At 44.5% G+C, this 26,366-nt stretch overlaps 2 protein-coding genes across 7 annotated transcripts in view; both read left to right on the top strand.

Moving 5' to 3' along the window:
- Positions 1 to 26,366, top strand: part of g (adaptor-related protein complex 3, delta 1 subunit-like garnet) — a 285,419-nt gene that overhangs the window by 50,146 nt on the left and 208,907 nt on the right. For 5 of the 6 annotated variants that reach the window (XM_075671311.1, XM_075671310.1, XM_075671313.1 and 2 more), the window contains exons 10-12: positions 14,695 to 14,744; positions 15,069 to 15,117; positions 16,569 to 16,714. In XM_075671311.1, the coding sequence (XP_075527426.1) occupies positions 14,695 to 14,744; positions 15,069 to 15,117; positions 16,569 to 16,714 (245 nt within the window). The remainder of the gene's footprint in view (positions 1 to 14,694; positions 14,745 to 15,068; positions 15,118 to 16,568; positions 16,715 to 26,366) is intronic. The other variant, XM_075671312.1, reaches the window with a different exon arrangement.
- LOC142559427 (uncharacterized) lies at positions 18,576 to 21,540 on the top strand. The gene has a single exon (XM_075671023.1). The coding sequence runs from the start codon at positions 19,912 to 19,914 to the stop codon at positions 20,440 to 20,442; it is 531 nt and encodes a 176-aa protein (XP_075527138.1). The 5' UTR covers positions 18,576 to 19,911; the 3' UTR covers positions 20,443 to 21,540.

Genomic DNA, 26,366 nt, shown 5'->3' with positions numbered 1-26,366 from the left:
AACTTGGTATCCTAATCCCTTCCTGTATTGTACCATGTAGTTATACCGGTGATGTCACTCTGCCCAGAGTGCTGTACGAAGTGGTTGTCTAATAGTGCTTCAACTTGAAAAAAGAAAAAAAAGAAAAGATACCAGAGCCTGGTGGTCTGTGCACACATTGAAATGGCACCCCCAAAAATACGTATGCCAATGCTCAATCGCCAACACACATGTGAGTGCTTTGCGCTCTCCAATGGTGTACTTTCTCTCTGCAGGAGACATAGACCTTGAAGCAAACGCTACAGTGCTTAATTTGTGTCTGTATTTCTGAAGAACAGCTCCGAGTCCGCAGTCTGATGCATCTGTGGCGACGACGACTGGAAGTGATATGTTGAACATCGGAAGTATTGTACCGGAATCTAGCACTAACTTGACCTTTCGGAAGCTGGCATCAACATTCTCGGGCCGAACAAAGGGCTTATTCATGCGAAGAACAGCCTGCGTAGGATCGACGACATCGGCTAAGTTGGAAATGAACTTGGTATAATATTCCACTAACTCAAGAAAGAATTGAAAGCTGGCGGCATCTATGGGAGCAGGGATGTTCTTGATAGATTCTACTTTCTCCGGTTGACGAATGATGCCATTGGGCATGACTTTGTGGCCCAGCAATGAAAGCTCATTTGTGAAAAATACGCACTTGTCATTGAGCTTGAGCCCTGCTTGTTTGATATGCCTTAGAACAGTCATGAGGTTTGCCCAATCGTCTTTTTACTTTTCCCAGAAACACTGATCTCATCGATATAAAGCAATACACTAGAGCATCATTGTAGAATTTGTTACATCATTCTTTGAAAGGGAGAGGGAGCGAAAGCCATTCTAAAGTATGTGTCTAAATTCATAAATTTAGTTCTGCGTGTGCTACAAAGGCTGTCAAATCACGACCCTCTGGATGGAGCAACACCTAATGACAAGCAGATGCCAGATCTAACTTTGGGAAGTGTGTTGCTCCCACAAGGCTGTGCAGAAGTTCTTCAGTGTGAGGAAGCGAAAAATTGTCTGGGACAAGTGCCCATTTTGCTTCTCGAATGTCGACACACAGGCGAACACCCCCATCCTTTTTTTTTTACGACAATGATAGGGGTGACCAATTCTGATGTGTTCACGCGCTCAGTCGCATCCTTCTCTTCCAGCCGATGAAGCTATTCCGAGATCAAGGGTCGTAAAGACAGTGGTAGGCAGCAAAGCTTGGACGCAACGGGTTGGACAGATGGATGTGTTTTGACATGGTGGACGAAATTCTTAGCTTAGGCCACGCCATTTCCAAAGAAACAATGGAGCTCTCCCCGTGGCTGGGAAGTGCTGTATAGAGTGGAGAAGGGCTCTTGGCTGAACATTGCTCTTTGCTACTAACTGCAGTGGGAATTGTCTGTAGACAATGGTGGATGAGCGATCAGTTTGTAGATTAAGAGCCTTAATTACATCAAGACTGAGAAGCAAATTGCCTTGAGACACAACATAAAACAAAATGGAAGCCGTTCGAGCCATGTGCATAACAACCTCCGAGACAAAACAACCATGCACAGGTATGCGCTGTTTTGAGCAGTCCATCAACTTAACCCAAGGTGCAGTACATTGTCCCTTACTGCTGAAGTGCTGATTGAAGAGGTTATATGACATTATGGAAACTGCAGATCCCGAGTCAACTAAGAACATTAAGTTGACGTTTCCTGCTAGAACTTCTACGTGAATATGAGTCTGAGTGAACGCATTCACAACCAGAATACTTGCAATGTCGTTGCGTGCTTCACTGCTTGTACACGAACGAAAACAATGCGTCGGTTTTTGTTACACACTGTCTTGAAGTGGCCAACCAGACTGAAGCAATGGCAACATTTCCCTTTAGCTGGATGATGAAAAGAAGGAGCAGAGCAGATGCAACTACAGAAGCGGTGACATTCTGGGACAATATTAGTTTGGATGGTAACATGGTTTGCTAAAGCTGCAACACTATTGTCATACAACGAAGGTGCGGCCTTTGTCTATTTTGATAATGGTCCACTGCTCGTGCCCTGAATATCTTCTGAAAGTTTTTTAGTGGCAGCGGTCTCACCTTCTCCGGTGTATTCGGTAGACACAGGAAAAGTAAAGAAAATGCGCAGGCCGTCGGCGCCTAAACTATGGATAACAAGGGCCTTTCAACGCTCTACCTAGAATTCAAATGCTCCCAGAGCCAGCATGATGTTCTTGAACAGTCGTAGCCACTGCAACCAACCAACAGCAGGGTTGCTGGGTGGTAGAAAGGGAACCCGTGGTGTGAGTTTAGAAAAAACTCATGGCGGGAAACAGAAAGGCACTGTTACACCCTTTTTTCTGTTGACCCTTATCGCCAATGTAGTGACGGCATGAGTGGCTTTTGGATAGTGCAAAACATGAAAGTCAAGGCAAGGAATGAACTCTGGTTTTATTAAATAACACGCATGTATATATATAAATAACTGAAGCCCCCTGGTGGCATTCACATTGAAACAGAAACAAGAACTACATATAAACCTTCCTGCACTTTTTCTCTTTCTAGTAAAAAATCCAAAAGGCTGAAACTTTTGAAGTATTTGTCAGACTATCTGCATGTTTGGCAGGAATGAAAAACATTCCTCTGCCTACTTTTGTCAATCAGAATTTGCTGGGCATTCATTGTTCACAGCTGTTGTGCTTCTTAGTATCACTCTAATGCTAGTGCTATCAATACCTTTTTTTCTGATTTGAAGAGCAGGGTTGGTTCGTAGTGTGAGATTGGGAAAAACGCACAGGGACACAAGACAGGAACACAAGTGCAACTCTCAACTGGTATATTCTTTTATTTGAAATGCACAAAAAATATTTATAGAAAGTATTTTTTAAGTATCACTTGGTACAGTCAAACCCAGTCATAACGAACAGTGTGATTCAACGGTATTTGGTCGATGTATGGAGTAGTTCGATATAACCGAACCCACTTATAATGAACTTCAGCACCAAATTCATAATATGCGATGTTGTAAACAGTGAGGGGAAAACTCACTAACGAAGAAAAACCATGCCACTCACTGCGAATAATTACTCCAGAGTAATTTATTGCGTAAGAAAGTGCCACCTATTCCCAGTAGGCAGTGATTTTTTCTTGAACACTTTGTTTAGTTCCATCAATGAGAATCGCATTTTTGACATGCGACATCATTTCAATGATCTCCAGTCTCCTTCTCTGTATCCCCGAGCAGTAACGTTGAGAGAGGGCTATCGTCTTCTGGCGGTGGCACCTTGGCGGCACCAGATGCCAGCATGTCGGCAACGATTTCCAAAACCAGCGGGCTTGCTGTCACAACTATGCCCTCGTCAACCGTCAAAAAATTCTCGAAGGCATCATTTTCTGGCAGAGCATCTGGAACATGGGCTAGCTCTTCCCACAGCATGGTAAAGTTACTGTTGTTTTGCACAGTACTCGCAACTTCCGCCCCCTCTTGACACAGTCCAGAATGGTGAAAGCAGTTGCGGATTGTGTCTCGAATCACGTCTTGCCAGGCACGACTGATCATTTTGATTGTGACGAGCAAATTAATCTTCAGCTCAGCTCATCGTTCATCCGCACTTTTACCAACAGGTGCTCAATGACCCGCTTCCGGTAGCCCACCCTAATCGCATGGATGATGCCTTGGTCAAGTGACTGCAGAAACGCTGTTGCATTGGGTGGCAAGAAGCAAAATTCGATGTTCCTAAACAGATCGCATGCGATCTAAGTTCAATATGTCCAGTGTCTGGTTTGTTATAAAAAATACATTTTACATACATAACGATAGGAGAATTTCGATTGTTTGATAGAATATTTCACTCTATCAGAGTTTGTTATATTCAGGTTTGACTGTAGTGAAAGAAACAAGTAAGACACAATTAAAAGAATTGCAACTGAATTAAAGCAATAATCAGGCAGCTTTTTTTGCCAGTTAGTCTTGAGATGTGTGCTGTGTAGGTACTCATTTTCAAGTGAACAGAATAAATGGCTGGCTAACACATACATCTCCCACCTTTATGTGAAAGACCTCCATTATTGCTTGGTTAATTTGGCTCTTCTCTCTCTCAATAGGATACTGGTGTTGATGAATGTCGGTCTGCAAACACACGTCCTGAAATGGGTAGTCATAAGCTAAGTTTGATAGGGACAGTTTGTTTCTCAACGACAGAAAGCTGAGCTAGTTGGTAAGGATTCATTATGCAAAATAGAAGTGAGGCGTGCAGACAGGACACAAGAGTAGAGAAGTGGACAACACGAACGCCGACTATCAACTGAAGGGAGCACTGAGGCTTTCTGTCGTTCTAAGCTTCATTTCTAGTACTCTGAGCCCTTTTCCATGTTCCCCTACTTATCTGCACAATCCTGCTTCGTTAGCTTCCCTAATTGCAATATGTATGTTCCGCGCTAGAACCATGTCGTGGTTTAGTCGTAATCGTGTCGTCCCATTGGAAGTTCAAATGATGTGCGGCTTTCTTCAACCATCAACTGGGCATGCCAGGAGGATTGGAGCTATTCTTTCCGCTGAATCATGGCGCCAAGTGAGATTCTACCGGGAGTGTCTAAGGGTCTTTTGTGCGGCCCTGGGAGACGGTCGCCATTGGAACCGCCCCTACGCCGATTGGAATAAGTTAGCCGTGCAACATGCGGACTTCCTATGGAGGATGAAACTTCCGGAGCTTCAACAAAGTAAGAGGAAACACCTTTCTAATAATTCACTGTCAAATAACGTACTGGTTCTTGGAGACGCCATCGTAAGTGATAACCATAGAAGAACCCTTGCTTTAGGTCCTAAGCACTGTTTTAAGCCTAACGTAAAACCCGTTGACGTTTTAAGCATACCGCGCTGCATAACCAGGTTCGTCCCGGAAGAACGCTCACGCTGTATTTCGGATTGTATTGCTAGCATTAAACAATCAAATTCTCATTTTAAGACGCCTGACCCTGTCCGACCGTTAGTTGATTACCTTGTTGAGCATAAACTTAGACCAGTAATATCTGACAAGGAAGGTTATTTCGTAATTATGCCAGAGGACATGTTTTCAAAAAAAGCGATTTCAGCCATAGAAAAGAATTTTCAGCCAGTAAAACTCAAGCCTTCGGTAGTTAAGCAACGTGCGGTTGACCTCTTGTCAAGGCATAGTCTTGATAGGCTTGTCTGTAATGTCAAGAAAGCTAAATCCCTCACCTTAGAACTGTTTTTCTCGGCCAAGACCCATAAACAAGAAATTCCTTTTTGTGCTATAGTGTCAGAGAAAGGGACGTGGCAGGTCTGTGTCGCTAGTTACCTGCAGAACTGCCTAGCTTCTCTAGTTTTTTCAGACCCCTTTTGCCTACGTAATTCTCGGGCACTAGTTCAGTATTTGAGAGAGGAAAATCCTGGTGATTGTACAGCTTTTAGTATGGATATCAAAGACCTGTATTATTCCTTGCCGCATGACGGGTTGCTAAATTCCGTAAATGAGTGCATTAAAGAACAATTGCAAGAGTCGGCTTTTATTGACAGATGCGGTGTTTCCACGGGAGCTTTTCTAGAAATTATTTCAATGTACTTGAAGTCGACGCTGATTGGGTGGAGAGATGGCGTTTTTCTGCAGAAATCAGGCATTTGTATTGGCTCAAAGGTTGCCCCTATTCTTAGCAACATTTACCTGAGTAAGGTTGACAACTGCTTAGAGAAAGCCTTAGGTGATAGCGTTATCAAGATATTTTGTTACGTTGATGATTACCTGATTTTCTGCAATAGGGAAGAATTCGATTCCGCTGCTACCTCAGTAAGTGAGCAATTTAAACTTTATGGGGGAGGATTAAAGTTTACCAAGGAATTTCCTCAGCGACGCATAATTCAGTTTCTTGACATTTCCTTGATCTTCGAACAAAATCATGTTTGTTGGCAGTACTCCCCAAGATCTTCGAAGCCGTTGCTAAACTTTCAATCCAAGCATTCTAAATTAGTAAAAAAACGGAATTGCCATGTCGTGCCTTAAGTCTTCCCTCACCAGATCCTGCATGCACAAAATGAGCGCCAGTTTTAATGTGCAGGTCCGGCGCCTATTAGAAGCAAGTTATCCTAGTGTAGCGGTGGCCACTGTGGCTGAGCGCCTAAAGAAGTCGGTTTCGAGAGGGACGGACGCGATTACAGAAAGCAGTAATAGCAAAAAAAGAGTAGTGGCTATTCCGTATATTCACTCAGTGTCGCACAGGCTTAAAAAAATTGCAAGTAGATATGATGTTAATGTTGCTTTCACTGGTCCGAATAAGCTAGGTAAGATATGCGCTGCCGTACAGAATAAAAAGGAGCGGGTAAAAGGCAAAAAACGAACAGATATTTGTCCAGTGAAGCATAATAAGAACAACAGTTTTACTGACTGTCGTATGGGTGTGGTTTATAAAAATTCCCCTTGGCTGTGGCCAGTTCTACGTAGAGCAAACGGGACGGTGTATCAATCAGAGGCTAATGGAACATAAAAGGTCGTTAACCGGTGGATCACCTTCTAATCTTTCGCTACATTGCCGAGATTGTAACTGCACGCCAGAGTTAGATGAATGCGCGATATTGTACAGGCATAAGAATGAAGATACGCATCTTATGGTAGAGGCATGGCATATCTATAATGGTGGAAGTGTGTGTGTGAGTCAGCCTTCGATTACATTACATAAGGAAGAGATTAAGTGCCTTAACAGTTATCTCTCACGTAGACCGGCACGTGTACCCGATTGACACGTGGTGTTACCATTCCTGAGCATGTGCAGATGAGTTTTGTGTCTTCTTTCTTTTTTTTGCCTCAGTGCTCCCTTCAGTTGATAGTCGGCGTTCGTGTTGTCCACTTCTCTACTCTTGTGTCCTGTCTGCACGCCTCACTTCTATTTTGCATAATGAATTGTATCTCAAGTTTGTTGTATGGCTTCGACCACAAGTTAATGGCAGCTGGTGACAATTTGACATTGCAAAATTGTTTTTGTAGAAGAAGACGCAAACAATAAAGGGGGTTACAGGACACACAAAGCACTTCTTCTGTGCTGTACCCCCCTTTCTTTGTGTTCTAACGCAAAACATTTTCCCAATACGCAACCAACTTGCCCAAATCACCGCTTTAGCTTGACATATTTTTCATTGTTAGTATGCACAAGCCTGATGTACTGTTTTGCACAATAGTCTCCAAAGAACACATGGTGCAAAGTGAGGTCTCAGTTTCTTTGTTGTATTGATAGCTCTCTCGTCTACAAGCGGAAACAGCAAAGCTGTCCTCGCTTGCAATATCTAACACCCAGGTGTCGGTCGACTTATCTTCAGAACCATAAACATTGCATTGCAGTGGCAAGCATTGGTGTGGAGTATTTCTATTACTCCTGGCCTCATAACAAGCTGATGGAATGTAGGAAGATTTGCAATGTTGTTTAATGATGAACTTGAGTTTTGTTTGCAGTCTGGATTGGCAGTTGTCATTCATACTACAGTGAAACCTCGTTAATTCTTAAAATTGGGTTATTCAAACTCATTCTTTGGTCCCGGCAAGCCTATGCATTATTTAATGCAATGAGACTTGTTAATTAAGACATGTTTAGCCGCACATCGGAGCGTGACGAACGCGGAGCACCACAAATGTGCGATGCAAAAGAGCAAAAATGGCGTTACCATCCACTGAATCGAAGTGGTGGCGTTCGCACTGCTATAGTCATCAGTGGAAATCGTGCTTGAATGACAGCAATGCCAGAACGCTTCGTGCCTTTAAAGCCTTTATTCTTGCGTTCAACTGCCGTGCATAGAACCACGTTGGCCGCGTGCCTTCATGACTGCGTAATTGCCATCCATGATCGCATCAATAGCAGCAGTAGTTCGTCTGCAGCGATTGCAGCAAACAGTAGTTTCGTTTCGACTCGGTACACACGTAGGCAATGTGCCTTCACAGCTGCGTAGTCGACATCCATGATCACGTCGATAGTGACTATGGTTTCATCCACACTTGCAGCAAATGGTAGTTTTGTTTTGACTCAGTGCCTGCGTCAGCTGCACGCCTTCAAAACTGCAAGGTCGCCATCCATGATTGCATCAACAGTGGCTGCGGTTTCGTCCACAACTGTTTTGGCAAACCACATTTCGGTTTTACTCAGTGCAAAGCTGTCAGGATGAAGAGCACCGTCTACATCGCAATGGGTGGCTACACTGGCAAAAAAATAATTGGGATTTGCGCGTCCTAGTGAAAAATGTATCAGATTAAGACGGATGTCACGGCTTCGCTATGAAGAGAGTCGTGAGGCCTTCACCGCTGCGAGCGCTAATCGGTTACGAGATGAGAATTGCAGCTTATGCACTGCTTTTGTGCAAAATAGAAACAGGATTTGCTGATTCATTCAGTAAGTAAAATCGTATTGATGTAGTAAGCATTTGTTTGTTTTCTTGATACCCTCGATAATTTGACATTCAGTTAATTCGCACATTTTTTCGGTCCCATGAAATCTAAGTTAACGAGGTTTTACTGTATTGGTTTTGTTCTATCTTCAATCATTATACAGTCGACGACCGATAATTCTGACTCCACAGGTAATGTAAATAAGTCCAAACTATTGAATGTCTTTAAAAACGAATGTATCCAAAAAGATCACTTTATGCAAGGCGCCTGAGCAAGAAACAAGTGGTCGATGCATTGCTGCATGCACTACCGCTTACGTGCAACGAATTAGGTCTGTATTTCTGCCACTTTTACGTAGCGCTGTGCGCTGATGCAAGGACTGCAAAGGCTTGAGTCAGATCTGCATGTGAAGGCTCCAGAGTACATGGCACATCATCATCTGAGTCAGAGTCGCCGTTTGACGGCGGGAGGACTTGCTTGATTATTTCATCATCGTTCAGTTCGGCACACGATGAAACTGCGCTGTCGATGTCTTTAAAGTCTTCAAATGTAATGGTGGCAGGAATCGGCAGACCGCAGCCTAGCAGGTCATCAATAATGTCAGCATTTGAGCTCCATTGTGGTAGGCGACAGTTCAGCTTCATCAGTTGCAGAGTCAGGCTCATTCGCATTGCGTGGGTACCGTTGGTGCCATTTGACGTGGCCTGTCTATAACTTCATGAGAAAGACTTCTTGGAGCCAGCAGAGCACTGTCTGGAGTACAAATTAAACAAACAAGCACAGCATGGCAGAACGTTGTCCGGAAGGCACTCAACAAACAGAATTGAGATACTCAGCCATGCACGGGGGTGCCGGACTAGTATATGCAGATAACATGCTGATGTGACCTCACACTTTAGCAAAGCCTCTTAAATTGGCATTGAAATGTATATCTCTGAGGCGTAGAGCAGCAACCAAGGCCTGGCCTCAGAGACTACCATTTAGCATGTAATTTCTGAGGCCATACTTGATGTCTCATTGAGGTTGCCAGAGGAGATAATGGTGACAGAGTCGACGTATGCTACAGCTATGGACGGAGACCGGATAATGGAATATAGGGCTGCCGATTGTACGAAATATCGGTTGTCTTTACACATTGTCTAAGGGGCCATTGGCGGTGCCCCAAAGCTGTCCGAATTATCGAGCATGTTCGGTTTATCAGTGTCCGATTTATTGGTCGGCGACTGTATGTTGGAAATAGCAGACAACTCTATGTACCAAGGGCAAGTGTTGCCTGTATAGGCTCTTGTGTTGTGCACATACATACTGAGTTACTTTTCCCTGAGCCCTTTGAATGGAAGAACCTTAAAAAAAAAAAGGAAGGAAGGAACGGCCTGAGACTATTCTTTTCTTTTTATTTGGCTATCTGGTCAGTGTTTGAAAGGACAACAATAATCAAAGGTTTGTTAACATGTTCAGGCTTTTCCAAGAGTGGTGATTAGGTTTAAAGCTCTGAGTAGAAATTACTGAGAACCTTCGATTCTTGGATGCCCAACTTCGATTTTAGCTTGGCCATGTACGTTGGGGGTACCACTAATGGTCAAATAAAGCCCCTACTGAATTTTTCTCCTAATCATTCTAAACTACATTAAAGGGACACTAAAGGCAAATATTAAGTCAAGCCGAAGTGATAGATTAGCTCTCGACAATCTCTAAGGCATCAATATTATCTTGAACATCTTAGTTCACGATAATATTGAGCTTTAGTAATTGAGAGATTGACATAAATGCAGGACACGATTAGATACTCTCCTGGGACATTCAAGTACTTGCCTGATGATGAAGGCACTCTTCATTTAAATTATGTCACTAGTACTCAACCACTCACTATAAAAGTATCGATTGCATTATTAGACTAATGAAAATGCTGCTTGTTCAGATCTGTTTCATTTTTAGAAATAACTCATTGACAACGATAGGAACGGTCAAATGGTTTCGTTTTTGCTTGACTCTGCACAGCCCCCACTTTCGCCTTTCAGTAGGTTTGCTGTTGCATAGTGCTGTGCTGGTTTTGATGGCTCTCGAAACTCACGCAAACTGCAAGTAGCAGAGAATTCGACTTCTATATGATGTCGCAGAGTGCCCGGGCGGTCCGTGCCACTTGACCCAAAGCAGCTGCAGCGGCACATCCACCGGTCTGTCATAGCTCAGTTTCTTCATGGCTGCGCATTTGCATTTTGTGCAAAAAACCGTACCGCCAGCTGTCGAGTGCCATTCTACTCCACGACGGCAGCGAAGGGCGGTGATGGCATATGGAATGTCACCACTCCCTGGTTTAGTGGTGGGAGATTTGAATTGCGATAGAGGTATTCGGACACTTCAGATGCAATTTTCTTGCAAACTAAGTTTTTTCTTGGCACGTAACATGCATTGCGAGGTTTCTATAATGGCATTTAAAGAGTCCACATTGACTTAGTATTTGACTTTAGTGTCCCTTAAAATCCACGTTATAAAGTCATTGGGAGAGCTACTGTACTTCATTATAAGGAGCATTACATTTTTTGTATAAGCAGGTGGGCTGTAAAAAAAAGCCATAGTACAGCAGGACATGCAGTTCATTGGCATGGGAGCTCTCCTGGTAGCATATACTGAAACGGTGTTGATGATCATCAGCCTTTTTTTATGACCACTGCTGCATGAAGACCTCTCTCAGCAATTTTCAATTACCCCTGTCTTGCACTAGCCAATTCCAATTTGCACCTGTGAATTTCCTAATTTTATCATCCCACCTAATTTTCTGCTATCCTTGGCTGCACTTTCCTTCCCTTGGCACCCATTCTGTAACTCTAATGGTCCACCGGTTATGTACCCTATGCATTGCATGGTCTGGCCAGCTCCATTTTTTACTCTTAATGTCAACTAGAATATTGTTTAGCCCCATTTGTTCTCTGACCCACACCGCTCTCTTCCTCTCTCTTAATGTTACACCTAACATTTTTTGTTCCATCGCTCCAAGTTTTTGCCCCATATGTTAGCACTGGTATAATGCAATGATTGTACGCTTTTCTTTTCAACGACAGTGGTAAGCTCCCAGTCAGGATTTGGTAATGCCTGCTGTATGCACTCAAACCCATTTCTTTATTTGCCTGTGAATTTCCTTCTTATAGTCAGGTCCCCTGTGAGCAATTGACCTAGATAAATGTACTGCTGCACAGACTCTAGAAACAGACTGGCAATCATGAATCCTTGTTCCCTTGCCAGGCTCTTGAACATTACCTTTGTCTTCTGCATAATACACGGTCTGGGTTAAGGTCCGGAATCATTTGCTGCAATTCATCCCCAGTGTTGCTGAACATGACAATGTCATCTGTAAATTGAAGGTTGTTGAGATATACGCCGTTGATCCTCCTGCACATTTTAAACAAATATCTGCCACTTGATTGCCAGCTTAAAATAATTTGGATCCTGGCACCCAGGAACTGAGGCTGCCCACAGTTATGCCCGAGGTTTCGTCAGCCGGGCAGTGGGAGGCCTTGACCTGGTTTCAGCGAGGGATTGCATGGGGATGTTACATGAAATTACTATGCATTACTGTGAAGCTAGACAAAAATACCCTGTTCCACATAAATCACTGGATAAACTGCAACTGGTTACCTGGAGACAGCTGCAGACTGGCTCATTTGACAAACCTTACTAGTATTCCCTAATATATCCAGGCTGCTTCTCGTCTAAATGCAAAAGCTGCGATGCCCATAAAGCGCACCTGATGCATATATTGAGCGACTGCCCTGGGCTAAAGCCTAGAGCGGAACACCAACTTAACGGCACTCAGGCTAGGAGGTAGTGGGGTCAAGCTTGGATCTTGTGGTCTCGTGGTCTCGTAGTCTTGTGGTCCCGTGGTCCATCTCGCCAAGCTTGAAGTTCGAAAGTGCGGATGCGTGTAGATGCATGTGTATACAAAAGCTGAGACTGGATCAGCTTACGCGTGCTTGACCTGTGGAAATTAATTGCTGCCAGAGCCTAAGATGACATTAAAGGGACACTAAAGCGAAACAATAAATCAGTTTAGTCTAATGAAGCGTTGTTTGAGAACTCTGCAGGCAGTCATTTCAAAAAAATAGTTTGATTATTAGATGAGAAAATGAAGGTCCAAGTATCAGTATTTTAATTTCGCGCCGAAACCCCAGCGCCGGTACGTCAGCGTGACATCAGGGATTCCAAAGTATGTTTTCGCATTTTAGCCGCGTTGGCTGAATAAAGGTTCCCGAAACTTGCCATGTTTAATATTTGGTTCCTTTAGAACACCATGTAGTCAATCTGTACCGCTATATATAATTAGTAGGCCCTAGAAGATGCCATGAAAATCCAAGACGTCACAGCCCCCAGGTGCGGGAACTTAAGTAGGCGTCGCCACCTGTATTTCGTTCTTGCGCTTTTTCTGGCTTACCAAACGTCTTATCGTTGTAAGAGTGGTGTTTTTAGTGTCGTAGAGAGGTTATTTACTGATGTAGGAGAAATCATTTTTCACTTTAGTGTCCCTTTAAGTAAGAAAAGAGTCAATGTGAGCCATATGAACGCAAGTTTACCCAGTGTAAGAGCCCAGCAGTACCTTCCTAGCAATGCTGCCTGGTTGTATCTTGCCAGTTTATTGCAGTGCCTCTGCATCTGCTTCAATTACTGTGGTATGAACTTATTGAATTGAGTCCTACAGCTCTCCTGAGAAAATTACATCCAGGTACTCCACAGACACTATTACACTGCGAGTTGTAATTATGCAGACTACAGCGTAGTTCAATTATACAAGTGGCTTTATGATACAGGGTTTTTATGATATAGGGCAGAAAGGATATACCACATCTGCTGCGAAGGTTTATGAGTGGTGGCGCTGGCTAACACTCCCAGGGTTAGTTCTAGCAGTAACACATAAATACCCCAAAAAGTGGATGGGAGTATGGCGCCGCGGTAGCTCAATTGGTAGAACATCGCACGCTTAATGCGAAGACGTGGGATCGTTCCCCCCTGCGGCAAGTTATCTTTTCACCCACTTTCGTTCCATTAATTTATAATTTCTTTATTTCAACTAGTAAGTGCAAGTAATTTCCCCTGTGTTGTCCTTGGTGTCTTTGTTTGTTGTCTTCTTACAATATGATTGTTAAAGATTGGGCCCCTCAGTTAACCTGCTTTAGGGTCCGAAAGGCTAGATGGAGGCTCTAGCAGACCATGTGCATACAAATCTGTATAGACCTTGCAAGGTTCGTGCTCAGTGTTGTCCACTTGAGATGTCATGTGACCATCTGGAGCTCTGGTAGTGGGATGTTGTATTGAGACCTTCTTTTTTCATGTACTTAATTACAAAGTGGCATTTTACCTCGCCCATCACTTTGGAACTGAAAAATCTGAGGATGTTTTGTTATAAAGCATTAGCATAAACATGTGCGAGACAGGCTGAATTCAGAAACGGAGATGAATTTTGAATTCATATTTGTATACATAACTATCTGTGGGAATTGCAGCACAATATACATTGTCTGCATGTGATCATGAGCCCGATTCTCATCATCAAGGTTTCTGGGGAGAAAAAAGTTGGAGCAAAGCAAGTACACTAAAAGCTTGCCTTAATGTTTACTGACTGCCCAAGACGGCCTTTCTTCATGCATAGTTGAACTCCTCCACCTCAAGAGTACTCAGTATGTGCATGTCCTAATCGGAAAAGTTGTCAGTAGAATGGTGTGTATTGCAAACACTTGCTTTTCTAGAACTATACTTGTTCTGGAGCACTTGTGTGACAGTGCTCTCATGTGGCTTTGATTTTCATCCCCATATTGGTTTTTAAATTGGAATATTAAGTAGTGACTTGTTCAGGGCTGGTTCAGGGCTGGCCTTGGAAAGCTGCAATTACATTTTTCTGATGAGAACAAACCTGGGGCAGTCCTGTAAAGTTGGTTACATGGGAAACATTGTAGGAGGGGATCTGGTCCGTGTGCAGTGTTTGTCTTATGTGCTTGAAACAGTTGCGCTGTGTGTGTGTCTTGTCGAGTTTTGCTAATGGACTGCCCTTGCCTGTTCTCTCTGCTTTCTTTTGTGCAATCACCCCCTCTCATGGCTGCACCCACCACCGGACCACCCCCCTCGCTGCCTGCATCTCCCGTTCGGGTGCAATCACCATTTCGCACCTGCTGCCTTTTCTGGATCACTCTGACTGTCTTCTGTTGGTTGTGCTGGTTACACCTGCTATCGCTTACTTCACTCTTACATCCTTGTTTTCTCTCATGTCTTCTTTCTTTCTTTTTTGTTGTTCCCAATTTTTTCTGCCCCTTTTTTATTCTTTTGCCACGCTTACAGTCTTGATTTCTATATCCTCAGGAATGCCAAACCACTCTGCCTCAATCCAGGTATGTTTGCAGAGTTTTTCACATTCTGGGACAAATATTTTGCTTTTGTGAACTGTTGTTTTGATATACACATAACCTTATCTTTCTAATAAATGACCATTGGCTACTGCTAAACTTAATTTTAACTGCTATCTCTACGGTTGCTTGTCAATGGTATGTACAGACACCAGAAATTCATTTTTTTTTCTGTTATATATGATATATAACAGCTACCACTTTCTGAATACATAGCATCTTAGGCAAGTTGCAGTTCCCAGTTCTTTAAAACAAGGAGTGTCTTTCTGTATTAACTGAGTATTTACTGCTGCTGTTCATTATTTGCAGCTCTGCGTCCAGAAGCTCAGGATATTGATAGAAGACTCTGATCAGAACTGTAAGCTTGTGATAATCACCTCTTTCTCCTCATTAGATAATGTTATGGGCTACCAAAATATTGGTGCTATTGCGATGCTACTTGCTGATGCATAATGTCTACGCCACATTTTCCAGTGGTGGCACTTTAGGGCACATGCTTGTATTATAATTGGTTTTGTATTGAACATGATAGGTATAGGCAGCAGGAGGAGTGAGAGGTTGCATATTGTCTTGGTGCACTTGACTTTACAAAGCACATTGTATTACTTGCCACAGTGGCTTGGTGGCTACGGTGCTCTACAACTGAACACAAGATCAAGAGTTCGATTCCTGGCCATCATGGCCACATTTCAACGAAAGTTCCCATGTAGTGCATTTTGTGCATACGTTAAACACCTGGCAGTCAAAATTAATGCAGATCTCTTAAATGCGGCTTATCTCATGGCTTCTGACTTACTTTGGTATGTTAAACACCCTCGCATGTTTTATCAACTTGCGTCTTTAAGCCAACTTTAACAAGGCAGTGGCACCCACACATCTCTCACGAAAAACGCATCAAATGAAAAGAGCCAGGGAGGCAGATGGGTACCTTACTTGCAGTGTTTTACTTGGAACTCATCTTTTAGAAAATTAAACAGCTTGGCTCTCCTGAGCTTTTAAGTGTGCTCAGGGCACCCACAAGTGTGGGGATTCACAACAGTATTTGCTTGGAAACATTCCAAATGGCTGTAGTATAAGCATTGAAGTGGTTAAACAGCAGTGAAATGAGCCTACATGTGGAATGCAATGTGTGACCAACAAGCCAGTGCAGCTTGCAAGAGAGCTGCTTTTGTTCTATGAATGGCAGTCACAAGGGCTTGTCATTCCATTGTGTGTCACTTTTACGGTCACAGTTGTACTGTGTGGTCTGCCATTAAAAGCAGTTCTCGCATGATGGAGAAATCAGCTTCGAGCCTCGTGCAATGTCTCACCAAATTGACATAGCTTGAGTTGGCACTTTCAGCCAGAGTGTCAATAAAGGAGAGCCATGCATCAGAGTGACTGAGTGGCATCATTGGATATTAAGGAAAGCGCAGAATCAAAAAGAGGCACTCTTTGCTTTTCCTCCTGGTCTCCCACTCTAGTCAATGAGAATCCGACAAGAACAACCAACATCCTTTCATGCTTGTGTCGCTACAGTGATGCTGATAATCTATAGAAAGTTTTTTGTTATGTCAAGGGCATCTTTATCTTTGGCTGTCATCAACACCACTTTGCAGAATGCAAATCCTGTCATGGCATCAACGCTCCACATTTGTGATGACAGTTGGGTGCATATTTCTCGCATCAGTGAATTTGCTGTGACTTTTGTACTGTGACTTTTGGTCGCCAGCACTTTGGCCTTGTGAACTTTAAGGACAAGCACGTTTCACAGTGTGTCCTTCATCCACAGCAGTACAAGCTCGCTTTCGTCTCTTTCTCTTGGTTCAGTGAAGTACCTGGGACTGTTGGCCATGTCCAAGATCCTGAAAACTCACCCCAGGAGTGTGCAAGCCCACAAGGACCTCGTGCTACAGTGTCTTGATGACAAGGACGAGTCAATCCGCCTCAGAGCTCTCGACTTACTTTATGGCATGGTGAGGGTTGGCATCTCAAGGGAAGAGCACAGTGTGTGTCTGGTATGGCAAGTGGGACAGTCAAGAAAACCAACGCTAAATTCTGTGCAACTCAGTAGTAATGATGAAATGCAGCACTGCCTGCACACAAGGACAAGAGGTAGTTGTAACAAAAGAAGGGTTGGTCGTGACAGCACACAAGTAACTGTTGCCAATGAAAACCATATACTGAAGGTTAATATACCATATACCATGAATGTTAATCTCATGCTTTTTTTTCCAGCCGAAGAGTGTGCTTTGTGTTAGGATGAGTTAGGTTAGGACGATGTCAGGATGCTGTCGGGTGCCTCCAATGCAAGATTTATTTGCCCTTGCACCACCAAGTGCCACAGCAATGGAAAGAAACTGATTTTAGATGGGATTGGGCCAGTGTTGCTATTTTGATAGATTTCCCACTAAATCTAACATATTTTTGTTTTGTTTTGTAGGGGGCCTTGAAGCTTTTCTTTTATAGAGTCTTTTGCATTGGTGGAATGGCAACCGTGATCTACATGTATTTTATAATGTAGATGGTGCATTGAAATGATTGGTACAGTAAAAGCTCGTTAATCTGAGTTCTGCAGGGACGCTATGCAAATTTAAATTATACAGAATTCGAACTACTACCCGCCGTGGTTGCTTAGTGGCTATGATGTTGGGCAGCTAAGCACGAGGTCACAAGATCGAATCCTGGCCACGGCGGCCTCATTTCGATGGGGGTGAAATGCGAAAACACCTGTGTACTTAGATTTAAGTGCATGTTAAAGAAACCCAGGTGGTCTAAATTTCCGGAGTCCCCCACTATGGCGTGCCTCATAATCAGAAAGCTATTTTGGCACATAAAACTCCATAATTCAATTTTCCTTTAGAATTCAAACTAATGAAAGTCAAAGAAAAGAAATTGCTTGGTTAAGGGGCATATATAGGCCGACGTAGCACGAGCGCGCTCATGCACCCACTTTACTTCACATTGGCGAGATAAACAATGTTACAGCGAACTACAAGGGACAGTGCAATAGCGGGGGCAGCGACGCATATGGGCCGCTTACGCCCCTGGTGGCGAAAAGAGCAGCGGCACTACAATCGCTCACTCTTGCATGCGGTGCCTGTTGCATGGCTCGAAAGCAGTTAGGTGGTGTTTTTTTTTTTTTTTTTGCCCGTTTTCCCAGAATGTCTGCTGCTTTAAAGTCATGAACATTTCAGCTCGTGTCAAAAGCAAGGAGGCCAGCAGCTGATTGTGTGTGACATTATTCGCTTGTGTAGTTCTTATTTTCCAGGGCCTCACTTAACTTGCTGTTTAAAGGTGTGCCAAGGAGAGAACAATCGTACAATGTAATTGGTTAACTTAAACTTACTTTCGTTGTTACAGGCATTAGTAATTGCCGAAGCAAAGCAAGCTGTGGAACTTTTGTAATGCAGGTCATTTGCTCTCGCGCCCATTGCCATAGCAATTAAGGGGGGACGCGGCCTTCTAAAACCGAAAAATTGCGAAAAAGTAGATATTTGGAAAACCACATATTCGGGCAGTATGTCTTATAAACTACCATTTCTGTAAATATCAACGTCTTAATTCATCACGAACCTATTTGAAATAAAATTAATAATGAGCCGCGGCAGCCCTTGAGCAGCGAGCGAATGCTCAAAATACCCCTACTTGGTGCAAACGCCATTTCTCCACCGCTCTCCTGAGCACCACCATTTTGGTGGTGTTTTGTTTGTGCATTGTTGTGCTTTTTTTTTTCCCTCCACCCGCGGCGGCGGTGGCTGCGCGTTAGAGGTGTAAATCACTCATGATTAGAGTGCTTGCGAGAGCTTTTAAGTTTCTCACGGCTGAGACGCGAAGATGAAATTGTTGAAGGGGGAGCCCGCGACTCCCATTGGCTGCTGCGTACGATGATGTAGTGGTCTCCTGCATAATGCATCCAGCCGTTGTCTGCTTCGGGTCCTCCATTGCCGGCACCCTTTGTGTGTTGAGCTTGCCATCGTCTATCCTTGCAGCCATTCGCATATTCTCCAAGTTTCTACCATCTTTATGAGACGATTTTCAACCGTCTTTATGAGACTGTTGTAGCGTTTAGCCTGCTGATTGTTGTGCGGTCGGCCACGGTGCATCCAAAGAAACACTAGACACGCTACACGCGTTCGGTGCAAGGAAGCGTTCTGTGAAGCTCGCTGCTCGCCTGCGCGTCGACAATGATCGCACTGATGTTTCCTGCGGGCCAGCTTCTGCTTCATCTATGCAAGAGCGTGGTTGTGTCGATGCTTCTAGCAATGTGACTCTTGCTCCACCGGCGCAAGAATTTGTCATGATGAGTGCGCCTGGTGTCTCATGCTCATCGACAGCGGCTTCCACATCCTCTCTTTCATCTGCCTCGGACAGTGCGATCGCATCGTCCACTGTGCACTTGAAAACACGTTTCCTGACGTGCAAGGAGAAAGAAGCAGCAGATAAAAAATGCGCTGCTGTGCAACGAGGACTTGGCGCTATGTCAGCGATGGAGCGCGATCCTGAAGCTGCCACTGCTACAAGTGAAGGCAAAAAATTTCCCCTTGTGCAAATGGATGCTCTAGGTGACCTGTTATCTTGGGAACCATGCCAGCGTTGCTTCGCGGCTGGGATGAAGGTTCAAGAAGGCACCCAACTTGAGCTGCTATGCTTACATTGTGGAGTAGTTGCAAGCTCGTGGAGTTCTGCTCGTCTGGATGACTCAGTGGCCTTTGACGTGAATATAAGAGCCATCGTGGCAACAAAACAGATAGGAAAGGGACAAACAGCCCTCAATGATTTTTGGGCGGAGATGAACGTGTCCCATCGTGGCCTGCATGATAAGACTTTTTGGAAGCACTTGAAGAAATTCAGGGAACTGCAAACACAGTGCATAGACAAGTTCTATGCAGAATCTGCTTGTGCTGTGAAAACCACCTACATGGAAATGGATCCATAGTTCAGCAGGGATACCACAGTAAACTTTGATGGAACATAGCACAAGCATGGAAGCACGTCCCATATTGGAGTTGCTGCAATACTTGAATATCATACGGGCCCCATCTTGGACGCCATTGTTTTATCGAACCAGTGCCTTGGTTGCCAAGTAGGACCAAAGCCTGGAAACCCAGGCTACACAAGCCGGCAGGAGGATCATGTATGCCAGAAAAACACTGACTCTAAGTCTGGGAGGATGGAGGTTGAGGCAGCTGTCATCCTTTTCTCACGTTCGGTACCAAAGCACAACCTCCGTTACACAACGCTTGTGTCTGACGGAGATAGTGCCACCTTCTCTGCCCTTGTGCAAGAAAATGTTTATGGACTGGTCCCCATTTCGAAAGAGGAATGCCTGAACCACGTCCAGAAGAGGATAAGGACAGCACTGCGCAATCGTGTGCAGAAAATTGACCAGGCTTTAGTAGGGAAGGGCAGACTGACAAAGGCCCTCATTGACAGGTTGACCGACTATTATGGCTGGGTCCTACGGAACATTTCCAACGATGCGGCTGCAATGCAGCGTGCAGTGATGGCATCGTACAACCACGTGACATCGGCGGACGAGGATCCTCACTTGTGCCCGGAGGGTGCAGACTTGTGGTGTCGTCATAACGCCAGCAAGAGTGATGGTGTGCCACCTCCGAAGCATTGGCACAATCTTCCACGCTATGTTTTAGAAGCACTGCTACCTGGTTATGAGTGCCTCTCACAGGCTCCTCTTCTGTAACGCTGCCTGGGAGCAAAGACTCAGAACGCATCAGAATCATTTCACTCAGTGCTTTGGTCTCTGATGCCCAAAGACCAGCATGTGTCGCTGTTTGCTGTGGAGACAGCACTGCATGAGGCAGTTTTAAGATATAATGCTGGCTGCCACAGGGCTACCCAAGAGCTATGTTCATCAGTGGGTCTAACACCTGGCCACCTGGCCATTCAATGAACAGAGAAAAATTCTCTGCGCTTGAAAAAGGCCAAGAAGCGGTCGCAAGAGAAGGTGGAAAGGCAGCAAAAAAAGAGAGTGCATAAGGACATCTCCAGTTACACTGCAAGGTCATTTTAGACCAATATATGTGCTCAAAACTTTCAAAGCTCATTTTCTAAAAATGACTTATTTGGCTGGTGCAGCTGCTTGTTCCAGCCACATCTCTGTAACCGCTCATCAGATTTCCAGAATTCTTTTTTATTGTGTATCTGAATAAATTTCTGAAGGCAAGACAAGCCCATTTTTTATATATATTGTGTCTGTGATTTGTGATATTTATTCAAAACTTGAATAAAATCTTATTCACCAACACTAAATTCGGTGGTCTGCTAAAATTTTTCAGCGAGGAAACTTATAAAAAAGGGCTCTCTTGCCCTGAGGTATCCGTCTGGGAATCATCATAGTGAATTTCACAGTTGCAGCACCTTTTGAAAATTCTCCACGCCCAGAATGAGAAAACCATGTGCACCGTTCCGACATATTGCTGTAACTTGAGAACCAGTCAACATAACTGCCACATCATGCCACCGGGTATCGCGACAAGGTCGGTGTTGCATGCAGTCAGCTTGTCCTTGACGCTCTGGTCAAGGTGGCACCTGAACGCGTCGAGCACAAGCATCCCATGCAGACCCAAACTGTCGCCGGGTCTCTTCCATCAAATGCTATGAGTCCAGTCAGTGACCAAGTCCGGGGTAATCCAACCTTTTTCATTTGCACACAATCACGCCACTCGGAAACACGATTCCTTTCGGGAGCGTCTTCCGTCTAAAGATACAGGGGCAGCTTGTGCCCATCCGCAGTGCAACAAAGCATTGCAGTGACTAGTTTTTTCGTGGCTGGAAGACAAAATGCGCACTTGCTTTTCCCCCTTATTTTCAATGGTTGTGGTGGCAGGCATGTCAAAGTAGAGCGGCGTCTGATCGACATTTACAATCTATCCGAAGTGGTAGCCGTTTCTATGGCGCAACTTCAAAACATACTGCTGAAAACTGTGCAATTTCTCTTCTTACTTATTGGGCAATTTTTGGCATATCCTTGTCCACCTTCAAAGCGAAAAGCCTTTTCTTTTCATAGAATTTGACAGCCAGCACCTGCTCGCTTTGAAGTCACTCTGCCTTAGCCCTTTCTGTAGAGCTAACTACCGTACATCGCCCGTACTTTGAGGAGATCGGTCTTCACAGGCCGCTGTGCCGCTCACTGCTCTTGCACGTATTCCGCGAGCAGCTCTTCTATGTCAGCAAAGCGGCCCTGCTTCGGTCCACTGAAACCCTTCCTTGTTGCTTTGCTGATGAAAATATTCTCCTTCTGTTTGCCCCAGTCCCGCACGCAAATTTTGGGAGCTCCGAACGCCCGTGATGCAGCCCGATTTCCATCCGTCTCCGTGCACTGTTACGATCAGCCTGCAGGAGTACCGACCTGCAAAATTTTCCCGGCCTGCTGCGACGACTTACTTTGTAAAGAGAAAAATGCGCTTCCTCAATAGCCCAACGGTGCCAGCATGTCTAGCCACATTCCACGGACTGAGTATTGTTAGTTGAGTCGCTGTCGCCTTTACGGTTTTTTTGGAGCAAGAGAACTCCTGGGAAAGGACGTTTTGCAATGCTTTCTCATGGGCCCCAGAAGTCGTCGCAGTCAATCGACAGACGCGGTGGCTACTGTCTGCGGGGTCAACTCTGGGATCAAGATCATGCTTGGGTCATGACCCCTGTCTACGAGAACCCTCTCACCTCGGTGTGTTCAGTGAAGCCAAAGTGCAAAAGTGAGTGTGTGAAGCCTCCTCCTCAAAGGCGGGTCGACTACGATGACTTTGGACGCTCCCATTTGTCGAAGGTTGAACGGCAGTTTTTTCTCACCTTGGGATCTAGGGATGACAGAATTTTTTTAAGCAGCTGTTTACGGCTGCTTGGTGTGCTTTTTCTTTCAGTCATGCTAGACTGATGAAATGTAACATTCTCCACCCTTGATGTAGATGTTGTAAATAAATACCATATTCCTCGTTCTTGATGAGAGCAAGTACCTCCCTTCAACAACGTCCTCAGCATGGATGAGTTGGACAACTGCATGGGCCAGCTACCATTTATTTCATGCCCGACCCCAACTCTTACAGTACTTGATAACTTTCCTTTTAAATGCGGCATCATGGTGGACTCCGCGTGTCTTTGCAGTCGGTGCTTCCATGCTGATTGAATAAACGCAGAAAACGGGCAGAGAGGCGGTAGACTAGGTTATACCAGCGCCTGGTTACACTTACAACACGGAGGTATGCACATGGAGGAAGCTGCGGCAGCTAGGCTAGGAGCGCGTGTGAGGCGGCCATTTTTCGAATGCTGACGGTGATATGTTAATGTGTATATAGGGTGGTACTCGATTCTAATGCGCATGCACTTTTTGGACCGGTTTTATTGGAAAGAACGTGCGCATTAGATTCGGGTAAATACGGTAATTGAAGTTTTCAAAGTAAATTGCATCAGAAAATTCGTAGTATGACATAAACGCAAGCTGCAGATGTGATAGCTTCGTATTGTAACTTGAACATATGTGAGAAAACATAATTCTGATACGAGGAAACTCATGAGGCATAGCTTCAATTGGAGGACAAATATTCACGTTCATGTCAAAAAAGGGTCCATGCGGGATAACCTTACGACACTTGTAATAAGATATCCGAGACTGATGTCCAGAAGATGTACTATTTCTAGCCGAAATGGTGCATGGACATTGGGATATGATTCGAATGTCCTATGGACGAACCGTTTTCACTGGGTCGTTGCCAAAGCTCCATGCTCCATGCCAAAGCATGGCCACCATAAATACAATAATGAGCTGCTTTTCCATTTCAGTGAAGCTACCGCTTGGCTTCCGGCATAATTGTTGTGCTAGTCCTCTCCTTCTGCTCATTCGCGTTTACTGTGCAGTTGCGACATTACAGTCGAATCCACTTATAACATTATTCAAGTGCCATGAAAATTCCATTGTTATAACCATAGAGTTACTAAATAAATACCCTAGAGGGAAATGTGGTGCTAATGTCTACGGGGGCTCTCCTGAGCGTTGGCTCAACCTACATGGAAATGATGAGAAGTACAGGCTTTGGATTGACTTCGATCTTTAGACTAGCAGCGTTTGCTTGTAGTGCAGTAAATGTAACTATACTCAAATATTATCACATAAAATCTCATTTTATTTCTGCAGTATTCTCTATAATGCACAACACATTACATAAGCTTTGTATGATTTTGAGATTGAAGCACGGTTTGCCACCAGGGAACACCAAGGTATGCATTCCTCTGCAATTCTGTTCCCGATTTAGCACCAGAGAATAATTATTTACTAATTTTTATAATAGCAATAACAACTGTGCGTGTACCTATATAAAAATACTCATTATTTATGGAAATAAAAATTTCGCATAGTGAGAAAGTGTTGCGCCTTTGACAGAAATGCTACAAGTGTTGTCTGCTACGATGCCTGCTCACTGCGAACGCGATATTTTTCTTGCAGACGACAGGCACTTGCGAACTCTCTCGCTCTTTCTAAAGACTGCGTCGGCTGTCACAATTGCTGAACGTCTTCAAGTACTTTTAAGCACATCTGCTGCAGTGCTAGCTAGGACACTTGTGGCCTCCTACGAGTATGTTTCATTATATTTTATATTGACGTACTGCTTCTGAAGCGGCCGCCAGCAGCCGTTATGGCGTGGCTTTGCACCCACCTTGTGAAAGCAGACAGCAGCCAGGAAGCAGTAACCTTTCATAAGTAAGTTTGTGTTTCAAAGTCCTAAAACACATTTCAATGAGCACATAAATGAGCAATGCGTAATGAAACCCTCAATAAAATTTGATTGTCAAGCCACTGGAAGTACAACTGTCTGTGCCCTGTATCAGTAGTGCCTTCCTTTTGCTCTTCTGAAGTTTCATAAAGTATGTAACGCTACAACACCAACCTGATACACTTAACAAACCAAGGTCAAAACGGTCAAAACACATTCTCTCATTTACGATGCCGTCGCTTTCTCGTCAGAGCTTCGACACCACACCACGAAACCAAACATTGGCCCAGCCACTTGCCCAGCGCACTATTGCCACTTCGAGCAACAGAAAAAAGGCAGTAAGCTTTGCATTGCACCATCCCACTGCGGGTTATAGCAATTGCTCTCGGAGTGCAACCAAAGCTGCCAAAAATACCTGTAGCCTAGTTCGCCAGTCAACAAGATACCAATCCGTCCCCTGTACTTCCCATCATTCCTATGATGGTTGAACGATCGCAGCGCCAAATTTCCCTCTAGTTATAGTAATATGAAACTCTATGATATAACCGATAGTTGTTATAACCGAGTTGCATGAAAAAATTAAAATAGGGGGATGGGAGAGCTAATGTGAGAAAACTATAATGGCGTGGAGGCCAGCGCCCCTCCTCATCATCCGTCCATTTCCTCCATCCGGCTGCCGATTGTGTTCACTCGTTTAACTGCTTCCTGGGCACTCCGATCGCAAGTAACAAGCGGCGGCTGTCGGGGTTAAAGAATGGCATTGCTATAACAACTGTAAAGAGGTGTCACAGGTGGCAAGCGATATGCAAGCACCGCCGAGGCATCGCGTTGGTGGCCCCGAAAGGGGCCTTTTAAAAATTGCGAGAACGCTGCCGTGGCAGCCTGTCAGCTTGCAAAATCCAGACAAAATGCTAAGGAGAGATCGCCACAAGCATCTCGTCACATACTTCTTACTGGCTTGCACGAGAAAAGTCCTGCTTGTCAGCCTTGCACGCTGTATGTGAAGCTTGCCGACATCTTTTTCCAAGGCACCCAAGGGCTCCACGTAGTGCAACAGAAGATTCCTCATGAAATCGAAGCTGCGGAGGGACTGAATCATCTGCCGGGCCTCCTGCGACGATAACGTTGAAGCAACCTTCCTGCAGTTGTCGCCATCGCTATCTGATTAAGCATGTTCACGACGATCGTCTCAACACCCGCCGTGGTAGCTCAGTGGCTGCGGTGTTGGTCTGCTGAGTACGAGGTCGCAGGATCGAATCCCGGCCACGGCGGCCGCATTTCGATGAGGGCGAACTACGAAAACTCCCATGTATTTAGAGCTATGGGCGTAGCCCATTCGTGTTCGGTGTTGTGGAAGGGCGAAGAGAGAGAGCTGCATGTAGATGGCTGGAAAATTGAGCACGGCGGCTGTTGGAGCAGTGGCCTATCATGCAGCAGCTCGAATTTCTCGTTTTCTTTTTTTCTTTTCAAGAATTTCGCATTTCATCATTATAACCAATAATGCCGCATTGGGGCATTGTAGTAGGTGGGTTATTTAACCATGGAAAACATACACAAGTTGACGGTGCAGCAGCTTCTCATTGTTATCACCGATATATTAAAACCGGTGTCGTTATAAGTGGGTTCGTCTGTATTACTACAGATGAATTTCAGCGACTTCTTCAGAATAAATGGCTTCTGTGGGCATATGTGACTTCAATTCAGGCCTGCATGTTTTCTCTGCTGCTTTTCAATCCATGAGCATTTCTGTAGACATAAGAAGAATTAAGTCAGGCTGTTCGATGTTATTCATCAGCACAGTTTATGTTTTCATGTAGTCGCCTATAACATGTGCTGTTGAAAGATGTGCCAGAGGAGGTAACGAATGGGCAACGTAACAGCTTAATTTACACTTTCGATGTTG

This window comes from Dermacentor variabilis, chromosome 10 (assembly GCF_050947875.1).
Source record: "Dermacentor variabilis isolate Ectoservices chromosome 10, ASM5094787v1, whole genome shotgun sequence".
Classification (NCBI taxonomy): domain Eukaryota; kingdom Metazoa; phylum Arthropoda; class Arachnida; order Ixodida; family Ixodidae; genus Dermacentor; species Dermacentor variabilis.
This window is presented reverse-complemented; position numbering and strand designations above follow the sequence as displayed.

Bases quoted from the DNA above. Each gene is read 5' to 3' on its own strand.
- LOC142559427 (XM_075671023.1), top strand. From the start codon at position 19,912: ATGGAGGTTGAGGCAGCTGTCATCCTTTTCTCACGTTCGGTACCAAAG.